The 26,291-nt window shown below is 33.0% G+C and overlaps 3 protein-coding genes across 4 annotated transcripts; 1 reads left to right on the forward strand and 2 right to left on the reverse strand.

Moving 5' to 3' along the window:
- Nucleotides 1–540: 540 nt before the first annotated feature.
- Nucleotides 541–2,192, forward strand: LOC136220474 (uncharacterized). The gene is made up of 6 exons (XM_066008286.1): nucleotides 541–658; nucleotides 739–894; nucleotides 969–1,091; nucleotides 1,194–1,382; nucleotides 1,460–1,624; nucleotides 1,710–2,192. Exons 1-6 carry the CDS (start codon nucleotides 608–610, stop codon nucleotides 2,004–2,006), a joined length of 981 nt encoding a protein of 326 aa, XP_065864358.1. The 5' UTR covers nucleotides 541–607; the 3' UTR covers nucleotides 2,007–2,192.
- Nucleotides 2,193–6,343: 4,151 nt separating this feature from the next.
- Nucleotides 6,344–8,563, reverse strand: LOC136218288 (uncharacterized). Of its 2 annotated transcripts, none has more exons than XM_066005085.1 (5): nucleotides 8,429–8,563; nucleotides 7,326–7,694; nucleotides 7,168–7,236; nucleotides 6,998–7,057; nucleotides 6,344–6,867 (listed from the first exon to the last, which is right to left on the reverse strand). In XM_066005085.1, exons 1-5 carry the CDS (start codon nucleotides 8,465–8,467, stop codon nucleotides 6,709–6,711), a joined length of 696 nt encoding a protein of 231 aa, XP_065861157.1. In that variant the 5' UTR covers nucleotides 8,468–8,563; the 3' UTR covers nucleotides 6,344–6,708. The 2 variants fall into 2 exon arrangements, with proteins under 2 accessions (XP_065861157.1, XP_065861156.1); XM_066005084.1 differs by lacking the exon at nucleotides 8,429–8,563 and adding an exon at nucleotides 8,228–8,320.
- Nucleotides 8,564–8,826: 263 nt separating this feature from the next.
- LOC136220697 (uncharacterized) lies at nucleotides 8,827–13,082 on the reverse strand. Its single transcript, XM_066008489.1, has 6 exons — nucleotides 12,983–13,082; nucleotides 11,546–11,830; nucleotides 11,410–11,481; nucleotides 11,260–11,331; nucleotides 11,061–11,196; nucleotides 8,827–9,036 (listed from the first exon to the last, which is right to left on the reverse strand). Exons 1-5 carry the CDS (start codon nucleotides 13,034–13,036, stop codon nucleotides 11,071–11,073), a joined length of 609 nt encoding a protein of 202 aa, XP_065864561.1. The 5' UTR covers nucleotides 13,037–13,082; the 3' UTR covers nucleotides 8,827–9,036; nucleotides 11,061–11,070.
- Between the last annotated feature and the right edge of the window lie 13,209 nt (nucleotides 13,083–26,291).

Below are 26,291 nucleotides of genomic sequence, written 5' to 3' on the forward strand. Positions count from 1 at the left end.
ACCAATTTTTTTATTTTCAAAATTATCATTTTCGGAATTTTCCTTCTCTAAACATTCACTTTCTTTCCTCACTAAACAATACCTAAAAGATTTCGAACGAATAATTAAAATTAAGTTTTGAATTTTTCAATTTTTCAATTTTAAAATCGATAACGCTATTTTAATTTGGAGGTCATTGTATTTGGCTACTAATCGAAAAAAAAAAAATTCCCAATCCTCATTTGGATAATTTTTTTTTTACATGTACCTATTTGACAACTGGTGAAAATTTTTTTTTTTTAATTATTTTTTTGACTTTACAATGAATTAATCCAATTCTCCATTTTATAATTATTAAAAGCTAATTTTTGCTTATAAAAAAAACACTGCTTTAAGAAAATATACAAGAAAAAAAAGACTTTGCCGAGAAAAAGACAGCGGCTTCGATCACAGCAAAGGAAGTAGGTCCATTTCACTTTTTGTTACGATTCACATCTATGAATCTACTTTAATAATCTAGTTGGATTTTATAACGTTACTCCTCTCTCTTTTTAAATCAAACTCTCTTTCTCATTATTCTTCCTTCTTCAAACTAGCCGTTAGGTATCCTCTTCCTCCTCTTTCTCCTATGGCAGCCTCAGTCGAATCCCCCTCCCCTGTTCCCCTCAGAAACATCAAGGTAACTCTTCCTTCTTCTCTTTGTTATATCGATTAATTTCTGGAATTTGTGCTAATTAATTTGGTTGAATTTGATTTCAGGAGAGCTTGTCTTCTCCTCTGTTTAGCCCTGCCTCGGACAAGCGTTTCTGGAGTGCTCTCCGTTGCAGGATTGATTCAATTCTCGAAAATCGCCATTGCAAAGTACCATTCAAGCAAGATCAGCTCAATCTTGACCCCTCTCCAGCTTCCGATGAGGTCAGTTTTTTTAGTTTGGTTCTGATTTCGATTTTCCTTATAGATTGGACACCCAACAGATAGTTTTGATGTAGGCTGTAGGAAAATCAGATCGAGCCAATAGAATGAAGGAGGATTCGATGCTCTTGCTTAGGGGCTTTGATTCCATTGGCCACACACTATCTCAGCTCTCCAACAATCTGGACAACGCTATTCAGGTTTAACCTAATTCATTATTTCATGATCTTTGGATTAGAGAGAGACAGTTTTGTTTATGTTGAATGGATTTTGTAACTTAACACAAAGTTATATGTTCTCAGGGAGCTAGATGTCTGGCTGAACCACCTACATTGAGCGAAATATTTCACACCAATCTCAGCAAGTCAGAGGATGTAAAACAAGAAGAAGAGAAAAATAAAGGAGTGAAAAGGAAATGTTATCAAACTGATAACTCAGTGGATCAAGGAAATGAAATTGATGAGAATAATAAGCTGAAGAAAGCCAAGAATGTTGGTTTCTTGTCCTTTCTTTGTGCATTATCTGCAATGGTTGTGAATTGGGAACTTATTTTATTTGTAATTTGCAGCTTGCAATTTCAATGGCAACAAAAGCAGCTTCAGTTGCACGAGAACTGAAATCAATAAAATCAGATTTGTGCTTTATGCAAGAGAGATGCAATCTACTGGAGGAAGAAAACACAAGGCTTCGAGATGGATTTTCAAAGGGAATCAGACCAGAGGAAGATGACCTGGTAAGTAAGCCTCCTCCTCTCTTGTTGTTAGCAATGAAAAAGGAGAAAGTTTTGATTGATAAAATTTGAATGATGGGACGGACAGATGAGGCTTCAAATGGAGGCGCTGCTTGCTGAAAAATCAAGATTAGCAAACGAAAATGCAAATCTGGTGAGGGAAAATCAATGCCTTCACCAGCTTGTAGAATATCACCAGCTCACCTCCCATGATCTCTCTGCATCTTATGAACAACTTATTCATGGAATGTGCTTAGACTTTTCTTCTCCATCATCAATCGTACAAGAAGAAGAAGAAGAAGAAGAAGCTGTACGAACACCAGGAACAAATATTTGTGGTTTCTCCACTTCTCTTGACCAAAGCTTTGGAGAAGAGCAGCAGTAAATAGATGTGGCACACCTCTGCCCTGCCCTGGTTTCTCAATTTTACAAGGCCTGCTCTGCTATTTATCGATTATTACTTTCAAGTTTTTAGATGATATTGTAAATTTCGCCTACGTATCAAGATATGAAAAATAATAAATGAAGTAGAGAATGACACTATATTTTTTTTATTATTATTGTTTTTATATACCGTGAGGTGTCTTATTAGATTTCTCTGTGTATTTTCTTTTCCCGCTACTTCTCTTAGAAAAGTGACTTTCATTGAGGAATCATTTTGCGCGGCAGAACGCAAATATTTAATTTTAGGTAAATAAAAGAGAATATAAAATTGAGGGCGAGCCTTGACACAACGGTAAATGTTATTGTCGTGTGACCAAGATGTTACGGGTTTGAGTCTTAGGAGCGGCCTCTTGTCAAATAAATTGGCAGGGGAAGGCTTGCCCCTAGTACACCCTTGTGGTGGGACCCCTCGCTTAACGGGGACGCCGGCCGCCCTTTTTAGAAGAGAATATAAAATTACACAAAAAAATTTTACATGGTTTGGCAATCATATTGGGGATGAGTACAGTTTAGGATTAAAAAATCTTCAAGATTGGATTGAATTTGGGATTAGATTAAAAAATTTGGGGATTTCTAAAACTGAATCTCCAGGATTAGATTAAAAATTTTGGTCCGGTTCAATTCAAATATTCGGAGATTTGGTTTCGGTCCAATCCAGTACAGTTATTTGACGAGCCGAGTCAAATAAATACCTATACTTTTACTAAAAATAAATTAAAAATGGGTAAATTCCAAAAAAAAACCCCTGTGGTTTGATGTTGTTCCAAAAAAAACCCTTGTGGTTTGGTTTTACAAAAAAAAGGACCGTGGTTTCGCCGTTACCCCGAAAAACGGAAAATGACTTAACACCGTTAAAAATGCTGACGTGATACAAAGGGATTTTCTGAATCATATGCGCGACTCAAACTAACCCAGTGCAGTCTATAAACTCTGGTAGAACCACCCACCCTTATAGAATCACCCTCTTTCAGCTCCACGCGAATACTTGGCTCAATCTTCTTCTCTGAAATCCAGGTCCCATGGACTACGCAAGAACCACAAACTCATAAAAAACTAATAAAAAATCCAATTGATCAACACAGACTTGGAATCGTATTGGAGAAAAAGTACTAAAAGAACATACGAAAACTTAAATTCCTGTTTCATGTATTCTAATGATCAACAAAGAGATAACAATGCCAACGAACAAAAAGAAAAATCGATTGAGCACAACCCTATAGAAACCCTCCAAAAACGATTAAAATAGAAAAGAAATGCAATAGCCAACCAGTACTCATCAGAATTAAGCCATAAAATCAGCATACAGAAAAATTTGAAAATGAAATTACCAGAGGATAAATCAGTGACAAAGAGCTTCCGCCGCGAGAGGTTCAACGTCTGAATTTCAGACGTAACGTCTCGATTTTAGAAATTAAAAAAAAAATAGAAGAAGAAGAGGAGAGGAGGAAGAAGAAGAAGAAGAATAGAGGAAGAAGAAGAGAAGAGAGGAAGAAGGAGAAGAAGAAGAAGAAGAGGAGGAGAGGAAGAAGGAGAAGAAGAAAAAGAAAAAATAAAAAAATAAAAATAAAAAAAATATTTTTCCAACTCTACCCCTTGCCACGTCAGCATTTTTAACGGTGTTAAGTCATTTTCCGTTTTTCGGGGTAACGGCGAAACCACGGTCCTTTTTTTTTGTAAAACCAAACCACAAGGGTTTTTTTGGAACAACATCAAACCACAGGGGTTTTTTTTGGAATTTACCCATTAAAAATATAATTTCCAAGATAATAAATATATAAATTTTTAATCAAAATAAATAATATGTGTTTACAATACCAAATATTAATTTCAACCTAAATAAAGTAATTGATGAACAAAATTGCTAAAGAACAAAATCTAAAATCAGTTGACTTGAGTTCTAAAACCATTTGCTTCCTCCAAAGGTTGCTTTACATTAAAAAAAAATCAACAATCCAATTGAAATATGAATACAAGAGATGCTACAATTTCGAGGGATCTAAACTAATTTCTATAAAATTAAATAACAATCATTCAGTTAACATGTTATAAAACAAATTCATATTCATAAATATTCAAATAAGATAATAAATTCATATATCATTCACAAATTTCTCTACACAATTGTTATCAAGATTTTCTAACTTGTCAAATGCTTTTTAATATACCAAAATCAGTGCTATTCCACCTAGTGGGGCAATCTAAACACACTATAAATTGACAACTCTTTTAAACTTTCAATTGACTTCTTGTAGCAATGATTAATGTACTGCTAGTCTTTCCATGCCAAAATATTGGATATACTGTTATTTCAAGCATCCATCTCTGTTAATTTGAAGACCAACACTCAATTAACTTGTGTATTTTATGTTGCAAGGAGCAAAAGGATGACATCACTTGCATAGAATGGGCAGAGCAAGTCATGATACTCAAGGTTTAGATGTTTATGCTTCTTATATAATTAAATGTTAGCTTTGTAATGAAAAAACCTTTAGTTAGTATTGTGATCTTCATATATGTACAAGTTTATGGTTATATATAAAAGTTATTTACAAACTATTTGTTTGAAACACGATTTCTAAGAGTTTTTGATTCTGAGAAAAATAAATTATTAATGAAATTAGATCCCTTGAAATATTCAAATCAATGAATTAAATTAAATTTGATTTAAGCTAACATGTTTGCTAAGTAATTATATACTTAAGCTTTAGATCAAAACAAATATAAAAGACCTTATGAAAGCCAAAGGCTCAAAGGCTAATTTCTGGAACCAAGAGCATAAGCCCAAAGTAACCAGAAGCCCATAAGCAAAAGAGGCGGGCATATGGTGTTGACCCTGTCACATCGTGCTTATTCCTCAAATTGGAAATAAGTACAAGCTACAAAAGCCTTATCCCCTCAACGTCTCTCTGTGCACACCTAAGATGGAAAGTTGGTAGACTACACGTCTATTGTATCAGAAGCGCGGCTCAAGACAAAAGAGTCCATCATTCTACTCAATCATTTAATTAATTTACCAAAATCTCTTTTATCCATACCAAGTTAAAATTAATATATTTTGGTAAGTTAATTTCATGAATTTGACACAATTAAAGTTCTAAATTAAATATATAAATCATTTTATTGAAAATAATAAAATACTTAACAAAATTAAATAAATGTTAAAAATGTAACTAAAAACTAAAAATTGACAAAACAAATATTAAAACGATTTAAATTATACAAAACGATAATAAAAGACACGAAATAATCTCGAAAACCGTAATAAGTGATAGGATAAAACATCTATATAAGTACTTGGATGAATTAAACATATACGGCTTAGTGGCAGAAGGTTAAGTGTACCGATTAGCTGTGTTCTTTGCTCGGAGGATGTGGAACATGACTGGCACTTGTTTATGGGTTGCTCCTTTGCGGTCTCATGTTGGCAAGTGGCAGACTGTTCTTTTATGTGCGTCGGAATGGAGGAGGTTCATTCGGCTTTTCTTCGGTTTTGTACTACTACCTCTACGATGGAAGTCTGCAGAGTGGCGATGATCCTATAAACCATATGGCAGCAACAGAATAAAACGTTATGGAATTCTAAAATTACTGATGCTCATATTGCTATTGCGCATACTGAACATTGGGTACATGAGTGGCGAGCGAATTAGGGACATTTCAGAGCTCGTTCAATGGTGAGGGAGATATGTATGTTGCATTGGACTAAGCTGTCAGTCAGTCCAGTAAAGCGCAACAATGATGCTTCGCTCTTCTTGGCTGAAATACAACACGGGACTGGAGCGGTTCTTCGAGCTGCAGATGGTAGCTTCGTGGGGTGATGTAGCTATTGTGTTGCAGGTATTTATGTAGCTGCGATGGTCAAGCGGTGGCAATAAGAAGGGCTATTGAGTGGATTCTCACTCAATTCAATTGAAGTATATATCGAAATTAATGCTAAGCAAGTAGCGAATGGATTCAACACCTCTCACTGATTATTCGAAATGATCATTCAAGAGTGTAAATCTCTATTTACTACTGATAGACTAGACGTGAGGGTGTCGTTTATATCTCGGAATGCGAATAAAGTTGCCCACTTAACTGCAAGGCAAACTATTTCCAATACCGGTGAGTTTGTCTTTTTCAAATTCCTAGTTAGTTATATAACTCTATTTGTAAGGATTTGTCATTTTTTGATTAATTGAAAGTTGCTTATTACCTAAAAAAGTAATTTTTTTTATTAGTAGTTTCTTCACAAACTTGGATTTAAAGAAGATAGCCAAATAACACCAACCATACTCATACCGATAATCTATTCACACCAGGTGAATAGTTTAACCATCATCCCACCAAATAACTGTGAAACACTACACTGTCATAATATCACAAGTATGACCATCACAACTATAACCAAAATCAGCCAAAATATAACAAGTATGACTGCCCTCGGCCAAAATCACAATGAAAAATATAACCAACACTTTTTTATCTGGTAATAACTCGGTGCATCAAAAGCACATTTTACTAGAATCAATGTGGTTCTATATAATGTGGTTCCATCAGTTGCACAAAAAATGATTAGCTGGTGTACATTGTCTAACCACATAAACATACACACCAGCAGCAGCTGCCATTACCAAGACTCAAAATGAACTGCATACTCTTAATTAAGACCTCTTTCTTTTGCCAGTTTCGCATTCATCTGCAGCTTCCGTTGCTTTTGTCCCATTTGCACTGCCCTCGTCTTCTCCAGCATCCTCTTCTGCATCTGACCAACCTATTATTTCTTTCATCTTCAAAATTTCCTCCCCTGCTTTCTTATAATACTGCAAACATTATACAAAATATCAATGCCAAATACGAGTTATCAGATTTTACTAAACAAAATAGAATTTGAAACACCATTTATACTAATTATATGCTCTCCACAACATATTTGGGCTCTTCTAAACTTACCTTTTCAATTTTAGCATAAGCAATTCGAAACTTCTTAATTTCCTCCGTTAAAGCTTCAATCTACAAACACAAAAGCATGGAAAAATCAAACAAAGATTGCAAATATTCTTGATTATGATTCAGAACAAAAGGCAGGAAGCTAATTGTGCCACTAATTAAACAAAATGTACCTTCTTTTGGGAATCCAAATACATGGATTTATATTTGACTGCCCCTACACCAGATCTTTCACCAATTCTCTGCAGTGAATTCAACAGGTGTTTCATTATCAGTGTATTCCGAAAACAAGAACGAAGTAGAATATAGTTAATATGGAAAAATAAAATACCCTAGAGTTCAATTGACTCATGGCCTTTTGTTGTGCTATCAGAAGTTCCACAAGATAATCGACTTTTTCATGTATATCTTTCCCTTCAATTTTTTCATGAAGTTGTTTTTCATCCATAGTAGGTTTGGGAAACTCATCATCTGCAGGCTCATTTTCTTCGTCACTTTCACTAACAGTTATCTCTTCAATTATCTGTTCAATTTGATGGTTCTCTGCAGCCATAACTGCTTCTCGAAGGCGCCCAGATCGCCTAACTCCAAGAGCAGGTTTCTTCACTGTCTTTTTAGAATTGACTTTGGAACTGTTATTATCGATTTCAGGCTCTGCTTCCATACCCTCACTGGATGGATTCCCCCTCTCTTGCTTCAACTAAAAACAAAACATCTTACTTTTTCTACTTTCAAATTCTATAAAATGATCATATGCCAAACATGAAAATGATGCAAACTCAGAATAAACAAGCACAAGCACAAGGTTGAAGACATAAACATTCATAAAACTTGTATTTATGTACATTTCAGAATAGATTAATATTAGTGCCCAAAGCAATCATGAAACTTGTGGTAATGTACATTAATATGCATCCATTGGCTTTAGAAAAATAAAAAAATTATGCAGATAGACAACATACACAATGATCCCTCCCTCCCTCAATATCCATATTTTAGGAAGGGTTAGGCTTTTTTTTTTTGTTCGGTTTGAACAGAGGTTTAGTCACAGTTAAAGCGCTCAGCCCTCTCCAGAGGTAGTGAAAATCGAATCTGACATCATTTGTTGCAAACCCCACAGGCTGAAAGGCATAGCCTTTAGAAGACAATTTTATTGATTAACTGATATCATAAAAAGAAAAGCAAAAAATTGAAAATTTGAAATAATAACAGCTGTTACAGAGAGAGATAGACCATGGATTTAACTCGATCGAGATCAATCCTCCCCTGATTCTCCATTTTAAATATAGCTTCTTCGCTTTAGATGAAATAAAAGAATTCCTAGAAATAAAATTGGACATGCATTCCATAAAAACACAGAGAAGAAGAAGAAGATCAAGAGTCGTCCAGGGATATTGATATCTAAGACGTTCAAAAAGAAAAGCGGGTTTTCACCTTGTGAGATTTTTCTCCCTTCTTGCGATTCCTAACCATCTTTTGTTTTCTTGTTCGCAGACAAAAACCCCAGTAAACGCAGAAAATATAGGGAGAAAGACTTATCAAGTATTTCAGCAGACTCGTCAAGGTGAAAAGACGAAACCCTTTATTATTCCATTTTAAGAGTAAATTACACTTATACCCATCTAATATAAAAAGCCACTTAATTTTATTTTTTTTTACATTATCACCACTAAATTAAAATTAACACTTCAAAATGACTACAATTTCAAAATTTTTAAATTTGAGGTAATTTATTTAACAGTATTCAATCTGATTATTTCTTAAAAAAGCCAAAATTAAAAGGCAATGTTTGGTAGGCTTTTTTTAACCTGTGAACTGAGTTGGATAAGATTGTAATGATATTAAACTAAGGGTAGAGGGTCCATTAAAATAAAAATATATAAGAAGTTAACAAGTCTAGGGACTTTATTACAAATTTAAAGAAGCATACGAAAAGACAAGAAAAAAAAGACCAAAAATCCTTTTCTTCTTCTTCTTCTTCTTCTATCAATCAACTGCTTCCCCTTTTCCTCTTATATATGCTCGGCGACTTCATTCTCCATCTAAACAAAAATAAGATTTAGGCATCAGATTGTATGGTCTCAAATTGTAAGCAATTCCACACCGTGAGGAGTAGCTGCAACAAGAAAAGGAAATAAAAGAACAAGTTGCACCAGTGGGTATATTTTTTTTTTTTTTCTTCTCTAAAATATTTGTTTTGTTTAGGCGGAGATAAATAAGAGTAATGCAAGACTAAATATCACATTAATTTTGGGTGTTGTTTTTGAAGAATAAATGAAGTTTAATGGAAGTTAAATATTTACTTCCTTTTAACCTCCAAATTAGGCGTTAATAAAAATAACAGATCATTAATAAATTTATCTCTGTCGAGTAAATTTAACTTTCATTTACCTCCATATTTAAACTCTCAAACTGAATTTTTTTTTTAACCTCATTTACATTCAGTATTTGAAAGGCATTTTCTTTGAGGATTAAAGGATATTTGCTCTTAATGTATTCAAAATATTATTTTTTGCTCCTAATCTATTATTCGACTTATTCAAAACATTGGTTTTTGCTGATTGATCAATTATTTGATAACATTTTTACCAATTTTGATAGACCACTCAGAAAAAATTGCCAAATAAATTAGTTAGGGAGCAAAAACAATATTTTGGATAGATCATAAACAAATAGTTAATAATAAAACAGAAAAGATAAAAATAAACTAATTGAATGTTAATAATAAAAAGAGAAAAATATAAATATAAATTCAGTGGTTTTGATTATTTTTAAACAGTCTCATGCTTTAAAACGTAATAGATATGGATTTTGAGATTCATTTTATTGGCAAAGACCGGTATTAAATCAAAATAGGATATGTAAGGTAAACAGACTAACAGCTAAAAACCTATGAAGCACGGAAACTCTTCGTGACATGCGTTTCCCCGTTTCCAGCAGATGTGGGAAACGGAAACTCTCGGAAACTGATACGAAATGTTTCCGGGCACGTTTCCGTAATTACCCAAAATATGAACCGTTTCTCTCAATTTTTAAACGGGTTTCCCTACCTATTTCGATTAAAATTTTGGAAATTCAAACTTTCTATTTTGCAATTTATATTCAATCTAAGATTAGAAAAATTGAAACTTCATATTTGAGAGATAATTCCTCCCTATATCCTTCAATTTAAAGAACTTACCCATATTTCTTTCTCCTATAATCTTTGTCTGTTGAATCTCAATTGAGCTGAGACTTCCTCTTGTTCTTCAATCTTGTTTTTTTAATATATTATTATATTTTTAATATTTATAAATATTCCCCTATATTTTTCATATTTACACGTTTCCCCTACGTTTCCGTTTCCTATGTTTTTCAGAAATTACGTTTCCCGTATCCGTATCCGTATCCGTTTTCGTTTCCGTTTCCGTGCAACATAACTAAAAACTTCTTACCTTATGATATTAAGAAAAGAGAACAGGCATGACAAGTTTTAGTCAAAATTTCAGTGACTAATTTTGTCTTTTCTTTTTTCTCTTAAGTTATAGTCAAAGCGTAATAAATATGGACTATTTTTGTAGGTTTGTTTTTAAAGAAGAATGTTAATTACTAGACTCTTATTGATTTTTATTGACTTTGCTATTGCTAATACTCTGCTATGTTAATTAGCCAATGATTTGTGCTAATTGATTGACCAATAACTGTTGTAGAGGTGATCAAGATGAGACTCCCAGATAAATATGAAGGCTAGTGAAGCAGGCTTAAACATTCAAATGCATGTTTTAAGGAAATTATTTCCATTCGTAGTTGGAAAATACTATTTTTAACTCTATATTAACACACTTCATTACAACGGTGAACTGGCTGCAATAGTATAAAAGAGAATCTTATGTTTTTTTTTTACCATTACAGCAATTCACTGCCATAATGCTGTTATTACGGTATTATGGTGCCGTAATAAAACCGTTTTTAAATACAATTTTTTGAAGAAAATTATTTTTTTTGACTATTACCGAATTGAAAATGAAAATTTGATTATCTTAAGTGAAGTGGAGTTCCATCAGTTTGAAAAGAAGCAAAAGCTAACCTGCATAGAGTTAATTGGGACCTCTCTTTCCTTTAGGTTCCAATGTTTGGTTTGCATTTATTGTCCCACTAGACCTACATAATATGAAACCCATTTCCTCGACCTTCTCGGATATTTCCTCTTCTGCTTTCTTAAGCTGCAAACAAAATCAAATTTGAAATGCTATCCACAGTTCCACAACTGAAAAGTTATAACTTACAAGTTCCATTTGAGCATGAGCATATTCCAACTTGGTACTGAGCTCATTGTTTTCCTTGATTAGAGCTTCAATCTACAAACAAACACAATCAAACATAAGACATAAAGCTCATTCATTATATATACCACTAAATAAACAAAACAAAAGTACCTTCTTTTGGGAGTCAAAATACATGGACTTGTATTTCCCAGAGTTGTCAGCAAAGCAGCATTTCTCAATTCTCTGGAATGAATGTGATGTCAACACCATAATGAATTAGGAGAATAATATTAAGATAAGTAGGTACCTTAGATTTCAATTCATCGATGGTTTTTTGTTGTGCCTGCACAAGTTGCAGAAGAAAGTCAATTTTGTCATGAAGAAGTTTGTCATCCATAGTTTGAGGTGTTGGTTCTTGAAGCCTCTCAGATCGTCTAATTCCAAGAGGGGACTTGTTCTTCTTCTTCTTCAGTGTCTTTGTTGTCTCTTGTACATCCATCTTGTTATCTTGTGTACTAGATATTCGCTTCTTCTTCTTCAAACTTGCTAAGCACGGATTATCATCCATTTCACCCTCCGCATTATTCACACTCTAAAACACAAAACATCTTCAAATTCTAGAAAATGGTAAACATTGCAAACTCAGAATAAACAACCACAACCTTCATTGCCCCACCCCCACAGACATTCATCAAACACATTAATTAATATGCATCCATTCCTTTTAAGAAAAACATATATAATGCTATGAAGCACCGACTCGGGTGCAGACACAGCAAACGGCATTTTTAGAAAATATGAGACACGGCAAATTCTATATAATTAATTATATACATATTAGATATAAAATAGAAGGAAGAGAAAGAAGCTCTAAGCGTTTATAATCGCGATACACAAGTGAGAATTAGATGTAATTTAGGTTTTTTTTTTTTTTTGTCAAATTTTATAATTGAACCATAGTTTTTAAAAGATTAAAAAAAACCCTAAACTTTTACATATTTTCACTATTAGCCGAGTCCCAGCCGTGTCCCTGCCGAGTCCCATCCGTGTCCCATGTCACCGTGTCCCCGGCGAGTCCAGGGAGTCCGACACGGCCATGGCGACCCGGGGAAGAGTCCGTGCTTCATAGATATAATGATACCTTTTCTATTAAGTTTGGACAGATACTTCATTCAAGAAAAAAAGTGCAATTAAAAAAAGGGAAACAAATTTTCATCTAAAAACACTTATTTCTTCCTAGTATCCATAATTCTAGAAAGGCACAGTCTTTTGTTCGGTTTGAACCATAAACATCTTTATTTCAGATAATCATCTTTGTTCGGTTTGAACCATAAACATCTTTTGTCCATTTGGTTTTATTTTGGGAGTATTAATTATAAACGGTAGATAAAAGATTTCACAGGAACTGAGTGAACCAAATGGGGTCCCAATTAATTAACAACAGACCATGGATTTAACTCCTCCATTGAAACCCTAATTAGTTGAATGAAAATCCATTATAAGAGTATATGAATTCATATTTGTGTATTTTAGTTTGGATATATAAAAAATAAAAGAAACCCTAGAAATTAATACGAATGAATGCAGGAAAAACATCATTATTATGTAGGGCTCAGCCTGAATTCCGAGATAAAAATACACAGAAGAAGTCGTCCATGGCCAAACAAAAACATAGTGGTAGTGATAGATTGGTGTAGTAAATCGTTCTTCTTAAAAAGAAAAAAAAAAGGGGGCAGTTTCTGACCTTGTGAGATTTGTCTGCATTCTTGGGAGTGACAGACATAGGTTTCCTACCCATGTTGATGCTGTTTCGTTGACAGAGGGAATAGAAGGCAAGGCAGACAGGATAATGTTAACTTAAATACTTCAGCACTAAGATAAAAAGTTCAACCCATCATTCTAGGTCTTTTGTTTTTGTTGGGATTGTATCTTTCAATAAATTCTTTTTTTTTAATTTTAAACTATTTCTTTTCATTAACCGATTATTTTTTCTTTTCAAATCATTAGTTTTTTAATTCATTAAACATATCTAATTATATGGTAAATTCTATGTTTACTTTGTCGGAAAACAAAGTAATCATACTTTGTTTTAGTATCCAATAAGTAATCATATTTTGTTTTAGTATCCAATAGTAATTAGACATGTGTTAATAAAAATAATGTTAATTAAAATTAATAAAAAAAAGGTAACCTGCTATAGCAGATAATATTTAATTCTGAAAATTTTAAAAATTATTAATTATAAGGTAAATAATATATGAGTCTCTATATTTTAATCTAATCATTATTTAGTCATTATATATTAATAATACATTATTCAATCTTTAATTTTAGCTCAATTCAACAGTTTAGTCCCTTATAGAGGGACTAATCTATTCAATCATTTAAAAATTAAAGTGACAAAACTGTTGATCAAAATAAAAAATAAGAACTAAACAATATATTATTAAAATACGAGAACTAAACAATATGTTAGATATTTAACATAGGGACTGATAAAATAAAAGATTTACGTAAAATTCATAGGTTTTATGTAAAACTTTATTTTCACAAGGTTTGTGAATTTTTTTCTCCTAAAATAAAAAGGTTTAGTCAAATTATATGTAAATTATATCTAAAAATAAAAGATTTACGTAAAATTCAAAGCTTTTATGTAAAACTTTAATTTTCACAAGGTTTGTGGATTTTTTCTCCTAACATAACAAGGTTACGTAAACTTAGTCAAATCTTACGTAAATTATGTCTAAAAATAAAAGATTTACATAAAATTCATAGGTTTTACGTAAAACTCTATTTTCGCAAGGTTTATGAATTTTTTTCTTCTAAAATAAAAAGGTTACGTAAATTTTGTCAAACTATACGTAAATTATATCTAAAAATAAAAGATTTACGTAAAGTTCAAAGCTTTTACGTAAAACTCTAATTTTCACAAGGTTTGTGGATTTTTCTCCTAAAGTAAAAGGGTTACGTAAATTTATTCAAATCTTACGTAAATTATGTCTAAAAATAAAAGATTTACGTAAAATTCATAGGTTTTACGTAAAACTCTATTTTCACAAGTTTTGTGAATTTTTTCCTCCTAAAAAAAGGTTATGTAAATTTAGTCAAACTATACGTAAATTATATTTAAAAATAAAAGATTTACGTAAAGTTCAAAGATTTTACGTAAAACTCTAATTTTCACAAGGTTTATGGATTTTTCTCCTAAAGTAAAAGGGTTAGGTAAATTTAGTCAAACCTTACGTAAATTATGTCTAAAAATAAAAGATTTACGTAAAATTCATAGGTTTTACGTAAAACTCTATTTTCACAAGGTTTGTGAATTTTTTCTCCTAAAATAAAAATGTTAGGTAAATTTTGTCAAACTATACGTAAATTATATCTAAAAATAAAATATTTACGTAAAGTTCAAATGTTTTACGTAAAACTCTAATTTTCATAAGGTTTGTGGATTTTTCATCCTAAAATAACAAGGTTACGTAAATTATGTCCAACTTTACGTAATTTATGTCAAAAAATAAACGATTTACGTAAAATTCATAGGTTTTACATAAAACTCTATTTTCACAAGGTTTGTGAATTTGTTTTCTCCTAAAATAAAAAGATTATGTAAATTTAGTTAAACTATACATAAATTATATCTAAAAATAAAATATTTACGTAAAGTTCAAAGATTTTACGTAAAACTCTAATTTTCACAAGGTTTGTGGATTTTTTCTCTTAAAATAACAAGGTTACGTAAATTATGTCCAACTTTACGTAATTTATGTCAAAAAATAAAAGATTTACGTAAAATTCATAGGTTTTACATAAAATCTATTTTCACAAGGTTTGTGAATTTTTTCTTCTAAAATAAAAAGGTTACGTAAATTTAGTCAAAGTATACGTAAATTATATCTAAAAATAAAAGATTTACGTAAAGTTCAAAGGTTTTACGTAAAACTCTATTTTTCACAAGATTTGTGGATTTTTCTCCTAAAGTAAAAGGGTTATGTAAATTTAGTCAAACCTTACGTAAATTATGTCTAAAAATAAAAGATTTACGTAAAATTTAAAAGTTTTATAGAAAACTCTATATTTCACAAGGTTTCTGTATTTTATCTCCTAAAGTAACAAGGTTACATAAATTTAGGGTAAATTTCATCAATGGTATACAATTTTTGACCAATTTCACACTCTGGTGTATAACTTTCAATTTGTCTCACTAATACGTACGAACTTATAAGTGACCTCCCACTTTGGTTTATGACCGGTTAAAATGACCGGTCAACACACCAAATCATCATTTTTCTATCTCCCCCATTTAAAAAAAAATGAGACCCTTAAGATTGAAATGTCTAAAATACCCCTATTGTTTTTCCTCCTAATTAACTAAAAAAAATGAATTGTGAACCCCCAATTAAAAAATTACTTTTACATGGTTTTCTTTTCCACTAATTAACATACTTTCTTCCTCCACCAACTTCTCTCTCTTCCACCATCTCTCTAACTCATCTCTCTGTTGTCCATTCTGAAGAACAAATCTGGGTTTTGAAGAACAAATTTGTCGATTTTATGTACCGGAACATTTCGAGTTCCGGTTTCCATTTCTCTCTGACATCCTATTTCAAGTTCTCTTTTAGTTTTGAAATCGATTTTGCTTCAGTATCAGAAGAACCCTTCCATCTTTATTCAAAAAAAAAATCTTATAGAAATGAAACTAGGAAGGATCCGTTCCAACATGTAGAAAATCTTTTATATCCAAATATGGGTCGGCTACTCTTGTATGCCCAGATCTTTCTTACTCATATCTTATATATCCATGAATATGGTCGACTACTTCGATGTAAAACCACCTCTTTCTTTTTTAGATCTCGTATGATATCTGTTAAAATTCCTAATCTCATTTTAGTTGCTGATCTATGTTATGGATTAAGAAAGAATTGTTTGAATTGGTTTTAGAAAAATTGAAAAAATAACATTTATAGAAAAAGAAAAAGAAACAATAATTAAATCAAAAGAAAATAAAGGAATGAGATTCATGGATGGTGAAGAACACACACAAAACTTCCATGATAATTTTTTTGTGAGATTCACGCGGATCTCACAAAATTCCCTACTCTTTAGCTAGATGAAGTTTGAGAGAAAAGATGAATTATGGAGAGAGAAGAGAAATAAGGGTATATTAGATATTTCAATTTTAGGGGTTCCACATTTTTAAATGGGAGAGATAAGAAAAATGATGTGGCGCGTTGATTAGCGTTGACCGGTCATTTTAACCGGCCATACACCAAAGTAGGAGGTCACCTATAAGTTCGTATATATTAGTGAGACAAATTGAAGTTTGTACACCAAAGTGTGAAATGGGCCAAAGGTTATACACCATTTATGAAATTTACCCCATAAATTTAGTCAAACTTTACGTAAATTATGTTTAAAAATAAAAGATTTACGTAAAGTTCAAATATTTTACGTAAAACTCTATTTTTCACAATGTTTTTAGATTTTAGCTCTGAAATAACAATGTTATGTAAATTTAATCAAACTTTACGTAAATTATATCTAAAAATAAAAAATATTTACATAAAGTTTAAAGGTTTTACGTAAAACCCTATTTTCCACAAAGTTTGTGGATTTTAACTCCTAAAATAACAATGTTGCGTAAATTTAAACCAATTCTATGTAAATTATGTCTAAAAATAAAAGATTTACGTAAAGTTTCAAGGTTTTACGTAAAACTCTATTTTTCACAAGGTTTGTGGATTTTTTTTCTAAAATAACAAGGTTACGTCAATTTAGTCAAACTTTACCTAAATTATGTCTAAAAATAAAAGATTTATGTAAAGTTCAAATATTTTTATGTAAAACTCTATTTTTCACAAGATTTATGGATTTTATCTACTAAAGTAACAAGATTACGTAAATTTAGTCAAACTTTACGTAAACTATGTCTAAAAATCAAAGATTTACGTAAAGTTTAAAGGTTTTATATAAAACTCTATTTTTCACAAGGTTTGTAAAAATTTTTCTCCTAAAATAAAAAGGTTACATAAATTTAGTCAAACTATACGTAGATTATATCTAAAAATAAAAGATTTACGTAACGTTCAAAGGTTTTACGTAAAACTCTAATTTTCACAAGGTTTGTGGATTTTTCTCCTAAAGTAAAAGAGTTACGTAAATTTAGTCAAACCTTAAATAACTTATGTCTAAAAATAAAAGATTTACGTAAAATTCATAGGTTTTACGTAAAATTCTATTTTCACAAGGTTTGTGAATTTTTCCTCCTAAAATAAGAAGGTTACGTAAATTTAGTCAAACTATACGTAAATTATATTTAAAAATAAAAAATTTACATAAAGTTCAAAGGTTTTACGTAAAACTCTAATTTTCATAAGGTTTTGGATTTTTTCTCCTAAAATAACAAGGTTACATAAATTATGTCCAACTTTACGTAATTTATGCCAAAAAATAAAAGATTTATGTAAAATTCATAGGTTTTACGTAAAATTCTATTTTTCACAAGGTTTCTCGATTTTTTCTCCTATAATAACAAAGTTAAGTAAATTTAGTCCAACTTTGCATAAATTATGCCTAAAAATAAAAGATTTACGTAAAGTTCAATATTTTACGTAAAACTCTATTTTTCACAAAGTTTCTGGATTTTTTCTCCTACAATGATAACGTTACGTAAATTTAGTCCAACTTTACATAAATTATGCCAAAAAATAAAAGATTTACATAAAGTTCATATATTTTATGTAAAACTCTATTTTTCACAAGGTTTGTCGATTTTTTCTCCTAAAATAATAAGGTTGCATAAATTTAGTCCAACTTTACGTAAATTATGTCTAAAAACAAAAGATTTACGTAAAGTTCAAAGGTTTTACGTAAAACTCTATTTTTCACAAAGGTTACGTAAATTTGGTCCAACTTTACGTAAATTATGTCTAAAAATAAAAGATTTACGTAAAGTTCAAATGTTTTACGTAAAAGTCTAATTTTCACAAGGTTTCTTGATTTTTTCTTATACAATGACAAGACTACGTAAATTTAGTCCAACTTTACGTAAATTATGTCTACAAATAAAAAATTTACGTAAAGTTAAAAAGTTTACGTCAAACCCTATTTTCCACAAGGTTTGTGGATTTTAACTCCTAAAATAACAATGTTATGTAAATTTATTCCAATTTTACGTAAATTATGTCTAGAGATAAAAGATTTATGTAAAGTTCAAAGGTTTTACATAAACTCTATTTTTCATAAGGTTTATGAATTTTTTCTCAAAAAATAATAGGGTTATGTAAATTTAGTCGAACTTTACGTAAATTATGTCTAAAAAAAGATTTACATAAAATTCAAAGGTTTTACATAGAACTCTATTTTCCACACGGTTTGTGGATTTTATCTCCTAAAATAACAAGATTATGTGAATTTAGTTCAACTTCACATAAATTATGTCTAAAAATAAAATATTTACATAAAGTTCAAAGGTTTTATATAAAACTCTATTTTCGATAAGGTTTGGGGATTTTATCATCAAAAATAAAAAGATTATGTAAATTTATTCTAACTTTATGTAAATTATGTCTAAAAATAAAAGATTTATGTAAAGTTCAAAGGTTTTACGTAAAAATCTATTTTTCACAAGGCTTGTGAATTTTTTCTCCAAAAATAACAAGGTTACGTAAATTTAGTACAACTTTACGTAAATTATGTCTAAAAATAAAAGATTTACGTAAAGTTCAAAGGTTTTACGTAAAGCTCTATTTTTCACAAAGTTTATGGATTTTTTCTTCTAAAATAACAAGGTTATGTAATTTAGTTGAAATTTACGTAAATTATGTTTAAAGTTCAAAGATTCATGTGAAATTGAAACGTTTTACATAAAATTCAAATTTTCAGAAGGTTTATGAATTTTTTCTCCTAAAATAACAAGGTTACGTAAATTTAATTCAACTTTATTTAAATTATGCCTAAAAATAAAAGAGTTACGTAAAGTTCAAAGGTTTTATGTAAAACTCTATTTTTCACGGGGTTTATGGATTTTTTCTCCTAAAATAACAAGGTTACGTAAATTTAGTCCAACTTTACATAAATTATTTTTAAAAATAAAAGATTTGTGTAAAACTCGTTTTTTTCATAACCTTTACGATTTTTTTCTCCTAAAAAACAATGTTACATAAGTTTAGTCAAACTTTGTGTAAATTATATCTAAAAGTAAAATAGTTATGTAAAGTTTAAAGGTTTTACATAAAATTCTATTTTTCATAAGGTTTCTAGATTTTTTCTTATAAAATAACAAGGTTACGTAAATTTAGTATAAATTTTTATGAATTATGCCTAAAAATAAAAGATTTACGTAAAGTTCAAAAGTTTTACGTAAAACTCTATTTTTCACAAGCTTTATGGACTTTTTCTCCTAAAATAACAAGGTTATGTAAATATATCCCAACTTTACATAAATTATGTCTAAAAATAAAAGATTTACGCAAAGAAGGTTTCACGTAAAACTCTATTTTTCACAAGGTTTACGGATTTTTTCTCCTAAAATAATAAGGTTATGTAAATGTATTCCAACTTTACGTAAATTATGTCTAAAAATAAAAGATTTATGTAAAGTTCCAATATTTACGTAAAACTCTATTTTTCACAAGGTTTTTGGATTTTACCTCCTAAAATAACAAGGTTACGTAACTTTAGTCCAACTTTATGTAAATTATATCAAAAAATAACAGATTTATGTAAAGTTCAATTTTTTTTACGTAAAATTATATTTTTCACAAGCTTTGTAGATTTTTCCCATAAAAGAAAAGGGCTACATAAATTCATTCAAACTTTACGTAAATTATGTCTAAAAATAAAAGATTTACATAAAGTTCCAACGTTTTACGTAGAACTCGTTTTTTCACAAGGTTTATGGATTTTTTGTCCTAAAATAATAAGGTTACGTAAATTTAGTCAAACTTTATGTAAATTATGTCTTAAAATAAAAGATTTACATAAAGTTTAAAGGCTTTACGTAAAACTTTAGTCTTCACAAGGTGTCTAGATTTTTTTCTCCTAAAATAACAAGATTATTTAGTCTAAAGTTCAAAGATTTACATAAAATTCAAAGGTTTTATGTAAAACTCTATTTTTCACAAGTTTTATAGATTTTTTCTCCTAAAATAACAAGGTTACGTAAATTTAGTCTAACATTACGTAAATTATGTCTAAAAATAAAAGATTTGCGTGAAGTTCAAAGGTTTTACGTTAAACTATTTTTCACATGCTTCATGAATTTTGTCTCCTAAAATAACAGGGTTACGTAAATCTATTCCAACTTTACGTAAATTATGTCTAAAAATAAAAGATTTAAAAGTTCAAAAGTTTTATGTAAAACTCTATTTTTCACAAGGTTTGTGAATTTTATCTCTTAAAATAACATGGATACTTAAATTTAGTCCAACTTTAAGTAAATTATTTCATAAATTAAAAGATTTACGTAAAGTTTAATGGTTTTACGTTAAACTCTATTTTCACAAGCTTTAGGGATTTTTTCTCCTAAAAGAACAAGGTTACATAAATTTATTATAACTTTACGTGAATTATGTCTAAAAATAAAATATTTACGTAAATATCAAACGTTTTACGTAAAACTCATTTTTTCACAATGTTTATGGATTTTTCTCCTAAAATAACAAGGTTACGTAAATTTAGTACAACTTTACATAAATTATGTCTAAAGATAAAAGATTTATGTAAAGTTCAAAGGTTTTACGTAAAACTCTATTTTTCAGAGAGTTTATGGATTTTTTCTCCTAAAATAACAAAGTTACATAAATTTGGTACAACTTTACGTAAATTATCTCTAAAAATAAAAGATTTTATGTGAAACTCGAATTTTTGTGAAGTTAATGATTTTTTTTTATAAAAATACAACTTTACATGGATTAATTCACACTTTGCATAAATAATGTATAAAAATAGTGGATTTAAGTAAAGTTCAAATATTTTACATGAAACTCGATTGATCGCGAGTTTAATGATTTTTTTTTTGTAAAATTACTTTACATAAATTAAAAATCTCACTTTACATAAATTATGTTTTAAAATAAAGGATTTATGTAAAGTTCAAGGTCTTACGAGAAATTCCATTTTTCGTAAATTTAGTGGATTTCTTTTTGTATAATAACAACTTTACGTATGATAACATTGAGATATTATCCAAAGGACCAAAGGAGATATTCGCCTAGAACCGCCGCGTATTGATCACCAGATACCGGAGTGTTACGGCGTATCGAGCAAGGAGATCCGATAGGTGGATCACCAAGACTTCACTACAAGAGATCCGCAATCAAACCTATGTGGCGATCCACCATAACCTTTCAATCCGCTAGTGGAACAGCTGAGCCGATCCCGCAATAAAGACCATTAATGAGCTATTAATAAGCTAACGGACATACTTAAAGGAAACCAGTAACTTCCATTAATGGAGCATTAATGGAGACTTTCTAGTTACTAAAGGTTACAACATCATAACTATATATAGCTTGCATCTCAAGCTATCAAGGTACACATTCACACAATCCTAGAAACCCTACTTTGTCAATTCAGTTTACTCTTTCATAACTTATACTGACTTTGGCATCGGAGCTTCCCCCCGTCGAACCCAACGACGCCCCCCACGGGGACGGAAGCTAATCGGAAATTCTCCACTAGTCATCAATTGGTGCGGTGAAGGTGGACTCTTAGCCAAATAAAAGGGTTTTTCGTTCACAATAAAACATGACGAATGGAGAGCAGAATCCCTCCTCAGGGATTGAAACACCATTGGTAACACCATCAAGCCAACCAGTAACTAGCGCTGGACGCGTTGATATTAATGCTCCTGCGACGCATGATGGAAGGAGTATGTCGCCAGATACATTCATTGAAACATGTGCGGGATCCATAGGAAGAGTGTTTGGCCTGAGATGGAGAGCCGCCTAAGGTCGTTCATGATAATTCCAGAGCTTCGGCGCACAAATCCTACAGCATCTCAATGGCCACAGGAAGCTATAGGATCGAACGCCCATAATTCTTCATTCTTCCAAACTCAACCTACGGATTCCATGGTGATTACTACCGTTGCAGCTGGTAACCCGCCACTCAATCGGCAACTATTTTCTGATGGAGCAGAAGGAAGTCGAAGGAATGACCAAACTCTCCCGGGGGGACCAGGAAACCCTAGGATGGGTCTGGGCGGATCAGGTACCCCGAATCGCCCCCGGACGAATCTCCCAGAAGGCGGATCAGGAGGCCGAAGACACAAAAAGAGGAAGAAGGGAAGCAGCAGACGATCAAAGTCACCTTCACCTCCAAGGCAGAGGTCATCCCGACGGGGTAGGTCACCCCCATCCTCAGGTCGGAGACCAAGTAAGAGGCCAGTAGAGACACCTCATCCGGATAGGCCACAACCACCACCGAACCAAGAGGAGGATATACAAGCTCCTTTTGGAGGACAAACAGGTGGAGGTGGGCGTTCGCCATCAGATCCGTCGTCCGGCTCTAGCTCATTCTCTTCTCTAAGTAGATCTCCCCATAGGAGACCTCCGAGGGCGGGTCCGAAAAATTTTGATGATCGCGTCAGAGCTGCGGTGCTCCGCATAAATGAAGAGAATGCCAGGCATAATCCATTCGCCAATCGTGATTCGCCCTTTACGATATGGATCGAAGCTGAGGAAACAGACAGGCATTTCAAAATACCTAATATCCCGGTGTACATGGGTGCAGACAACCCCGAGGCCTATGCTAGAAAGTACCGAATGTTGCTCAGCCTTAACCGTGCAAGTGAGGCAGTATTGTGCCGGATGTTTATCACCACGTTAGGAGATCCCGCTTATGATTGGTTCCAATCTTTACCTCCCGGATCGATAGACAGTTGGGATCAGTTGAGTAGGGAGTTTTGTGCTAAATTCGCCGGATGTATCCCTCTAGTGGTCAAATCACGAAAGCTTTTTGAATTAAAGTAGAAGGCGAATGAACCCCTTCGAGAATATGTAGACAATTTCAACAAATTGTGTATACGAATTGTCGATGTGGATGTCTCCATGGCAGCGGAAGCTCTAGCGAAAAACACCAAGTGTAAAAGCTTGCAGGAAGATTTAATTCGGAAGAAGCCCAGAAATATGGCAGAATTAATTGAAAGGTGCAAGGACTTCATGGAGGTGGATGATATCCGCAGAGAGTCATTGTCTCCGCCCAAGAAGGACAAAGGCGAATCTCGCCATCGGGATAAGGAGAAAGACAAGCACCCAGATTCGTCCTCTAGAGGTCGGCGGAGGAGCTCTAAGAACAAATCGGCATACGTGTCATCATTTATGCCGCTCAATGCCTCTAAAAGCGAAGTGCTAATGTGGATTGAGAACAGCCAGCACAAGCGGAGCATTTCATACCCCGAACAAAAAGGGGGGAGTACACCAACACTGGAAAAAATCCCAAAAATTATTGCAAATACCATAGGAAGAATGGCCATGACACAGACGCATGCTGGGAGTTAGCCAGAGAGATAGAAAGGCTTATCGAAAGGGGAAAGTTGGACAGGTTCGTCCAAAATGATAGCAAGAAGGGAGATGGCGACAGATCCAGAGATGATCAGAAAAAGAAGGCAAATGGGACCATCAATGTCATAGCAGGCGGACCTGGATACCAACCTGTGTTGAAAAAGGTAAAAACCACTGCTCTGGATAGGGCATCACTTAATCGCCCTTTTGCAGATGCCGGCTCAGAGATCTCTCCTCATGCGGACGCCCTGGTCATTACTATGATGGTGGAAGGCTGGGAGATGAAAAGAGTGATGATTGACACCGGAAGTTCATGCAATGTCATCACAAGAGGAGCATTCGCCAAGCTTATGGTTGACCCAATCCAAGTGGAAACCACCATAGTGGACATCCTGGGAGTAACAGGACACACCGTCCAAACGAAGGGCCAGGTAACTGATAGGGGTCAAAACCCCCTATCTTTAGGTACGGTTTTAGGACGGGTTTTAGCGTTATTTAGTTAATAAGCGAGCAATTCACGCATTTAAATGCTTTTGTGTGAGTTAGTTAGAAATTAGAAATGTTTTATTTACTTTTCGTTGTTTAGGCTCGTTTTATGATCGATTTAAGCAAATACGGCCAAAATGGCATGCATATTATAATTCCGTTATCTTTTGAAGCTAATTGATCCGTCAAAAGTCGCACCAAACGAAGCGTTTGCTCAAAATAAGCGATTGGCGGGTCAATTTAGCCTTTGGACTAATGTTGTTTGGAGTTTTTGTGCATGCGCAGGGATAAGTTCGGGCGAAAAGACACATTATTGGCATTTCGGCGACCGCGCGGGGGCGCATCGGGCTAAACTGCTCGACGAATTGGCCTATTTTAGGCCAGCTCGCCGAGCTGGCCATGACAGCTCGCCGAACAGGCCCTCAGGGGCCTGCTCGGGCGAGCTGGCGCGGCCAGCTCGCCGAGCAGGCAGTGCCTGCTCGTCGAGTAGCTCGCCCTGCTCGGTGAGCAGACCTGCGGGAATTGGTCAAAAAGACCAATTCCGCCCCCACGACGCCACGATGGACCCCACGACTTTCTACCTGCATAAGGACACGAAAATAGGTCAAGAAAAGGGCCCGAGCCACGTCTATAAATAGGATTTTTCCAATGTAAATAGACATCTTTTATCTTTTGTAATTTTCCTAGCTTTTCATCTTGAGAAATCCTCTCCACCTCCTCCATATCCTTCAAACCTCCATTGAAGACACCTCCGAAGCTCCGCTCACCGAGGATTGCTCAAACTCCATCCTTAAGTCCTAGGAAGACGCCTGCATTGGTAGACAGGTTCCCTGAAAGGGATTTTTCTTCTTTTACATTCTGTCTAGCCTAGGGGTGCAAGCGAGCCAGGGTGGTTCGCAAACTGTCCGAGCTCGGTCAAAGATCGACTCGATAGAGCTCGGTTCGAGTTCGGGATCGGCTCAAAACATTCATGAGCCAAGCCGAGTTTCCTTAGGTTCGGCTCGAAAGCTCGTGAGCGGGCTCGATTGATTTTTTAACTACTATATATATTTTAATAATTAATTTATAATGTAAAAAAATAATAAATAAAAAAATAATTTTTTGATTTACCCTAAAAAATAAAAACATATGTAACTAGGGTCCATTAGCTTATAAAAAAACGTTAATTGAAGTGGCCCAATTTATAAAAAAACGTTAATGGAAGTGGAGTGGCCCAATTTATAATCCATTAGTTTGGGTTGGGCTATGAATAAGGTTTGAAGAATAAATAAAAAGTTGATAAACCTAATTAACCCACACACTATACGATCAGCAGCAGTATTCTTCACATACATAGCGACGCAGCCACCCACACACCGTACCTCTCTTCTTCTCTGTCATCGTTCTCTCTATCTGCCGGCAACCGGTCTCGGCTTTCTCTCCTCGCCGTCGATCTAGGAAGAAGGCTTTCTCTCTCTGCCATGACAGGTTTAGGCAAAGCTTTAAATATTCGTTTTTGGAAAGGAAACAAGGTTTTTAGGGAGCAGCTCATAGCTTTTGTTTTGAAGCTCAGTAGCTTTTGTTTTGAAGCTCAGCTGCTCGCTTGTCTTAAAACCAGAAAAAACAAGTTTAAGTTACTTAGTTGATAACTCGGGAAAAAAACCTTGATCGGAGCACTTCCCTGTGAGGCGCCGTTGGGATCGGCCGGGGACATTCTGATGCCAAAGTCAGTAATATTTCTGAGAATAAACTGTAAGCACAAAAGTAGAGAATTAGTAAGTGTCCCTTTGATCCTAGGAAGCTGGGGTATTTATATAGGTTTCTGTAACCTTCAGCATTAATGGGGAAGCAGGTGAAGAGTTGTGTCATTACTCATCTTTAATTGCTATCAATTCTCCATTAATCCCAACATTTAGCATTGAAACCCTCAGAGTTGAGGTATTCGAACAGTCAAGTCTTTATTCCCCTTTAATGGCTATTAATTGTCATTTAATTGTATTTATTCCCATTCATGGATGGTAATAAAGGCGCCTTTTCATATTCTTTGATCCGTCAAGGCGTATGTACGCTCTCCTTGAGAGC

The sequence above is a fragment of the Euphorbia lathyris genome, chromosome 2, assembly GCF_963576675.1.
Source record: "Euphorbia lathyris chromosome 2, ddEupLath1.1, whole genome shotgun sequence".
NCBI classification, from domain to species: Eukaryota; Viridiplantae; Streptophyta; class Magnoliopsida; order Malpighiales; family Euphorbiaceae; genus Euphorbia; species Euphorbia lathyris.

Excerpts from the sequence above, each read along its gene's own strand:
- LOC136220474 (XM_066008286.1), top strand. The coding sequence starts at position 608 with ATGGCAGCCTCAGTCGAATCCCCCTCCCCTGTTCCCCTCAGAAACATC. Across the intron at positions 1,092-1,193 it reads ATCTGGACAACGCTATTCAG|GGAGCTAGATGTCTGGCTGA; the intron begins GTTTAACCTAAT and ends ATATGTTCTCAG. Across the intron at positions 1,625-1,709 it reads GACCAGAGGAAGATGACCTG|ATGAGGCTTCAAATGGAGGC; the intron begins GTAAGTAAGCCT and ends TGGGACGGACAG.
- LOC136218288 (XM_066005084.1), bottom strand. The coding sequence starts at position 8,272 with ATGGAGAATCAGGGGAGGATTGATCTCGATCGAGTTAAATCCATG. Across the intron at positions 7,695-8,227 it reads TCGATCGAGTTAAATCCATG|TTGAAGCAAGAGAGGGGGAA; the intron begins GTCTATCTCTCT and ends TTTTGTTTTTAG. Across the intron at positions 7,237-7,325 it reads TGAGTCAATTGAACTCTAGG|AGAATTGGTGAAAGATCTGG; the intron begins GTATTTTATTTT and ends AATTCACTGCAG.
- LOC136220697 (XM_066008489.1), bottom strand. The coding sequence starts at position 13,036 with ATGGGTAGGAAACCTATGTCTGTCACTCCCAAGAATGCAGACAAATCT. Across the intron at positions 11,831-12,982 it reads ATGCAGACAAATCTCACAAG|AGTGTGAATAATGCGGAGGG; the intron begins GTCAGAAACTGC and ends TTTGTGTTTTAG. Across the intron at positions 11,482-11,545 it reads TCGATGAATTGAAATCTAAG|AGAATTGAGAAATGCTGCTT; the intron begins GTACCTACTTAT and ends CATTCATTCCAG.